This window comes from Scophthalmus maximus, chromosome 4 (genome assembly GCF_022379125.1).
Source record: "Scophthalmus maximus strain ysfricsl-2021 chromosome 4, ASM2237912v1, whole genome shotgun sequence".
Lineage (NCBI taxonomy): Eukaryota > Metazoa > Chordata > Actinopteri > Pleuronectiformes > Scophthalmidae > Scophthalmus > Scophthalmus maximus.
The window spans coordinates 15,892,134-15,897,167 of NC_061518.1; the positions used below are offsets into that span (position 1 = coordinate 15,892,134).

The window sequence follows — 5,034 nt, forward strand, 5'->3', positions numbered from 1 at the left end:
AAAGGTTGTAAATAAAGTGGGGAGAGGAGAGGAGACGATGGTGGGTAGCAAAGGGTTGACAGAGAGGAAATATACACACACAGGAGGAGATCAGGAGAGCACTCATACACAAGTGAATGAAATTAGGGAAGATATGAATGAACACATGATGCACATGTTAGTAAACAGTATTTACTGAAAGCAGAACGCATGAGGAGAATGTTGTTTAGCCTTACAAACCTATCCTTGACAGGGGATTGGACGGAGAAGGAGGAATTTGTTGAGGAAAGAGACTGTGTGTGTGTGTGTGTGTGTGTGTGTGTGTGTGTGTGTGTGTGCGTGCGTCTGGAAGTGAATGACTTTGCAGCTATGAGGATGAAACATTATCACTGCAGCTAAGTAAAGTGCTGTGAGATGAAGCTGAGTCTTCCATTACTTTGCTAGGAGCCAACAGTGTGCAAAGAATGATCAGCAAGATGAAAGACAAAATAGATGCTGTGCACTTGCAGGTATAATCAAAATAAAAATATTTTAGAACCCAATCTATAAATTGTTCACCATGAAGTAGCATTATTTTTAAAAAATGATTTTAACCGTAAAACGAGTTCCTGTTTCATGCTGTAACCAACGTTACTGATGAAAACAGATCAATCATCAATAATCAATTACCACTGATTTTGATGTTTTATTGTTAGTCTGTGTCTTTAAAGGGCGGGTACCAAACTGTGATCAAATAATTGTGAATGGGATAATCGTTCCAGTACATCTGGATCACAGACTGTGGCTTTAATGGACATCAACACATTTCTCTTCTATTTGAATGCAGTGTTGTTGTTGTTGTTGTTTTTAATCAATAGACTAGTAAATAAGATACATTTTCATGAGCATGAAAAGATTTATTTGTGAAATATATTCAGTAGAAATGTGTCCTTTCAGAAAGATAAAGGAGAGCTACTAACGCTCCGTCAGCGAGCTTAATCTGATCTACAAAAATGACATGAACCAGACCATGGTTGATTAGCAGAATCATTTTGGATCCATAATTTGTAGCTTGAATGTTAAGAAAAAATGTTTTCGTATTTGCAGTCGTTTAAAAATAAAATGTTAAACAAAAACCTCTTCTGTTAATCTCTGGGTTTTATCTGGCTCCAGCAACATCAACCAAGTTAATAAATTAGACTTTTGTGTAATTGTTCTAACTGTAAAAAATAAAAGAACACTTCACACTTAGTGAACCAATGGCTCCAAACAAAATTTCAGCTAGTTCATTACTCTGAGTTTCATTTCAACGGGGTTAGCCCTATTCCCATAACTAATAAATGCGTGAAACAAAACATTAAAGGGGCACTTGGTGATTTTGTTTGCTTCTCTCTTTGTTGTTGGTGTGATTTCACTGCTCTGGCCGGGCTGCGAACCCGTGACCTCGGTATGGGAGTCAGACGCACTAACCACTAGGCCAAAACATTTTTTCTAGGCAAAAACAGAAGCGAGAGCTAATGGACGGTGAGGAAATATTCGCTAATTCTTACAAAATGTGTAGTGCTTTAGAATCGCTTACTGCCCCTTTCAGAATGTGATACACATGGGTAAAAACAAGAAACATGTAAGGAGGCTTGAATCCTTCTGCAGCGGCCGGGGGTTCAGTTACAACCTCAGCTATTTGCTATTTCTTCGCCACTCTCTCCAGCTAACAGCTGTCCCATCAATAAAGTCAATAACATGTCAATAAAGACTTAAAAATGCCCCAAAAATATCTTTAAAAAAATAATGTAATTCAGTCCGTTACATCAATTTCACAACATACAGTTTCAAAAACTAGATGAACACTTTCAGGTTCAGTCAAGAGGGAGTTACTGAGGGGATGTTGTATTGCATTGCATTAAATGTTACTGTACATACATATGCACCTCATTAACTAATACCTGTTTGAGCTAGTTTTAAAAGTAGAATGAATCTGCTCCACCGCTAAGATTCAAACTTGCATACATACATTTTCTGTTCATTTTGATATATTTTAACAATGACATTGCACCAAAAAAAACAACAACAAAAAACAAATATATTTAAAAGGTTAATAAATCATAATCCATAAATATGGCAAACCAATTTGCGTTGCCTTTTTGGGCTTTTCAGTCCTCAAACTCTGCAACATAAAGCACCTGCTGGAACTTCATCCGCACCTCCATTCTTTTTTTAATGGTCAGCCTCTTCAGCGAGGGCAGCAGGCTGAGCAGGAACAGCTCGTCTTCATCTCTGACGTTGGTGAGAGCATCTGCAGAACGCATCTTAGTTCCTGTGTGTGCTTGCCTCTTACGTTTAAGACAGACTGCCATCTCCTGGCGGCTGGCTGGACAGGACTCCGTGAGAGAAAAACTGGTACTAACGACGGGCATGGGAGCATGTTGCTCCTTCTCGTCTTTATCGTGCTCTTTCTCCAGGTCATCACCACTTCCTGCTACCTGTGTGGTTTGAAAACATCACACTGCATTACTGGTTTACACAGACAACCACACTGTTAACAAGCTTCTCTTTCTTGCCAAACACAGTCCCTCAGTCAGCCTTACACCGCACCTCTCACTGGGAACTACACAGGTTTGCTGTGACAGAATTATATTTCCATCCAAGTTTACATATAGATATAAACTATTCAATGATTTTTTAAAATAGACATAAAACAGTTTGCATTGTTTTGTCTGATTGTCTGAACAGTCTGTTCACGCCCACACAATCTAATCAGCCAAATACCTGAAATCACTGAAATGTCCCGATTACAAGTACATTTCTGTGTGATTGTCATTACAAGAATCAGTGTGACGGGGCCTAAAGCCACGGTTTCACAACTGTTCCTGGTCTCTCTTCTGTCCCCCCTCTCTCCCCCATGTCTCTCCTCTCACCCCAGGCAGATGGCCGCCCACGGGTTCTGCTAGTGTTATAAGGGAGTTTTTTCTCTCTCCGTGATCTCTCGCGGTCAAGTGCTTGCTAACTCTGGGAACTGTTGGGTTTCTCTGTTATATTGTGAGATGTCGACCTCACTACGTTGAGTGTCTTGAGATAGTGTATGTTGTGATTCGGCACTAACTCTGAAATATCAGCATCACTCTTAAAAACCTAATATCCATTATGCATATCATTGCTTGTATGCAAACGTGACATTGGTTACTTGAGTTTTGAAATTATGCTGTGAACAAATACTGTGCTGTCCCACATGAACTTTGGTAAACTATCGTTTTTTTTCACCAAGGGCTCTTATTTTGAAAACTGAACCAGGATGTTTTATTAGGGGAAATGCCTTAACCATTACACACGCTTATACATGCAGTTTTTTATATATATATATATTAGTAATTGGACTAATCCCGCTATAAACATGATTTCTGCTGCTCTACACTGTCACTGGTTATGTTTCCGAAGGCCCAACTACATCAACAGTTAGCTGATGGATGACTGTTAGGATCCGTTCACCGGGCAACGTGTGTGTAAACACGAGGAATGGATGGATGTCAGACGGCTCGTCACACCTCGCCGCCACCTTCCACTCGGGGCCTGACGAAGGCGCTGAGCCAGGCCAGCTGGTGGAACAGCAGCGGGACGGGCCTCTCCAGCTGGTTCTCCTCGTCGAGCGGCGCGGGGGCGTTTCTCTTCGCCATCCGCTTCTTCGCTTTGCAGAACTTGTCGCGCAGGTTTTTCCACTTCAGCTTCACCTCGTCCTCCGACCTCCCCATGATGCCCGCGATCTCTCTCCACGACACGTGCCACCTCATGCTGTCCTTGTAGTCCCGCCGCGACTGGTCGTACAGATTCGGGTGTTCACGTACGAGCTCCGCCAGCTTCTTTTCGACAGAGTTCATTTCCTTTTCGCCCAATTACTCCAAAGCGAAGTCCGTTCGTCGGCAGACGGCGACCAGGGTTCGTTTGGGCAGAAGGAAGTACGAGCTCCGTACCTTCAAAATAAAAGTTATACCACTGACGTCTCTTTTTTTCATTTCACAGTCACCTATTGTTGAAAAAGAAAACGCACATTTGTTCGGGCATTTGAATGTTAATACAAATAAGATTGTATTCCCTTCATATAACATTTTCTCATGTTAAATTTAAATAGATCATATTTCTATATTGGAGAATTAAAGCTCATGAATTCAATTAAATGATTTTTTTCTAGCATGCCTTTGGCAGTAGTGTTAGTTGTAAAAATCTTTTGAATGTTATTTGAGCCAAAAATTGTTTAGAACAATTGATATTAACTACAATTTCTAGACTTAAAATAAACACGTTTTTGTTTAATTGCTTAATAGTTCCATCCATCCATTCATGTATCCATTTGTTTATCCTGCTCATCTTAAATAATCAATTCATTATATTGTTAGGAATTACTGTCATAGCACAGAAGGCATGATAAAAAGAAGAATTAATTGCCAATAAAATCATGCAATTGTTAATCATAAATGATAAGCCACATCAGAGATGTCTTTTAAAGTTTGGCCGGTACGACTGTGAAACAGGTATTTAACAGCATTCTATGTGGTATTAAGTGAAACTTTTGACGGTGATACTATGACCACATATTACCAGAGTTAAATGAAGATTCCTTATGGCCACATCAGATAAAATGGGAGCGTACAACGGGAAATGCAATGGTACAAATCAAATGCACAGATATCACAAGTATCAGAATCTATAATCGTAACGATAAAACCAAGTTATAGGCAAATGATTGTGTGCTGTTTTTCCTGCCTGAATGCACCAGGTGGCGTATTTACTCTTTTCTTTCTACCTCTTCATCCCTATGTTACATGTGATGACTGTGTGCACAGTTGAGGCGGTTCAATATGCCAGGATCACTTGGAAAACATTATGGTACAGACTTCATAATTAACATAATAACCATCAGGTGGTTGACAGCTTCTATGAATGAAGACAGATAATTAAAAATGAAATCGCTTGCCAAAACGTCATAATAGATCATTAAAGTGGAGTGTGCGGTTATATGGTTTATTCTTTGTGTAAGCTGCTGTCAGTCTTGTGATAAACATACATGGATTCAATTTGATGGCACCA

At 39.9% G+C, this 5,034-nt stretch overlaps 1 protein-coding gene across 1 annotated transcript; it reads right to left on the bottom strand.

The window, feature by feature from the left end:
* Window positions 1-854: 854 nt before the first annotated feature.
* On the bottom strand, window positions 855-3,931 carry LOC118302732. Its single transcript, XM_035629113.2, has 2 exons — window positions 3,498-3,931; window positions 855-2,438 (listed from the first exon to the last, which is right to left on the bottom strand). The coding sequence occupies exons 1-2, from the start codon at window positions 3,825-3,827 to the stop codon at window positions 2,109-2,111; spliced, it is 660 nt and encodes a 219-aa protein (XP_035485006.1). The 5' UTR covers window positions 3,828-3,931; the 3' UTR covers window positions 855-2,108.
* Between the last annotated feature and the right edge of the window lie 1,103 nt (window positions 3,932-5,034).

Coding starts and splice junctions, on each gene's coding strand:
- LOC118302732 (XM_035629113.2), bottom strand. CDS start 3,827: ATGAACTCTGTCGAAAAGAAGCTGGCGGAGCTCGTACGTGAACACCCG. Junction 2,439..3,497: donor GAGTGGAAGGTGGCGGCGAG/GTGTGACGAGCC, acceptor CAAACCACACAG/GTAGCAGGAAGTGGTGATGA.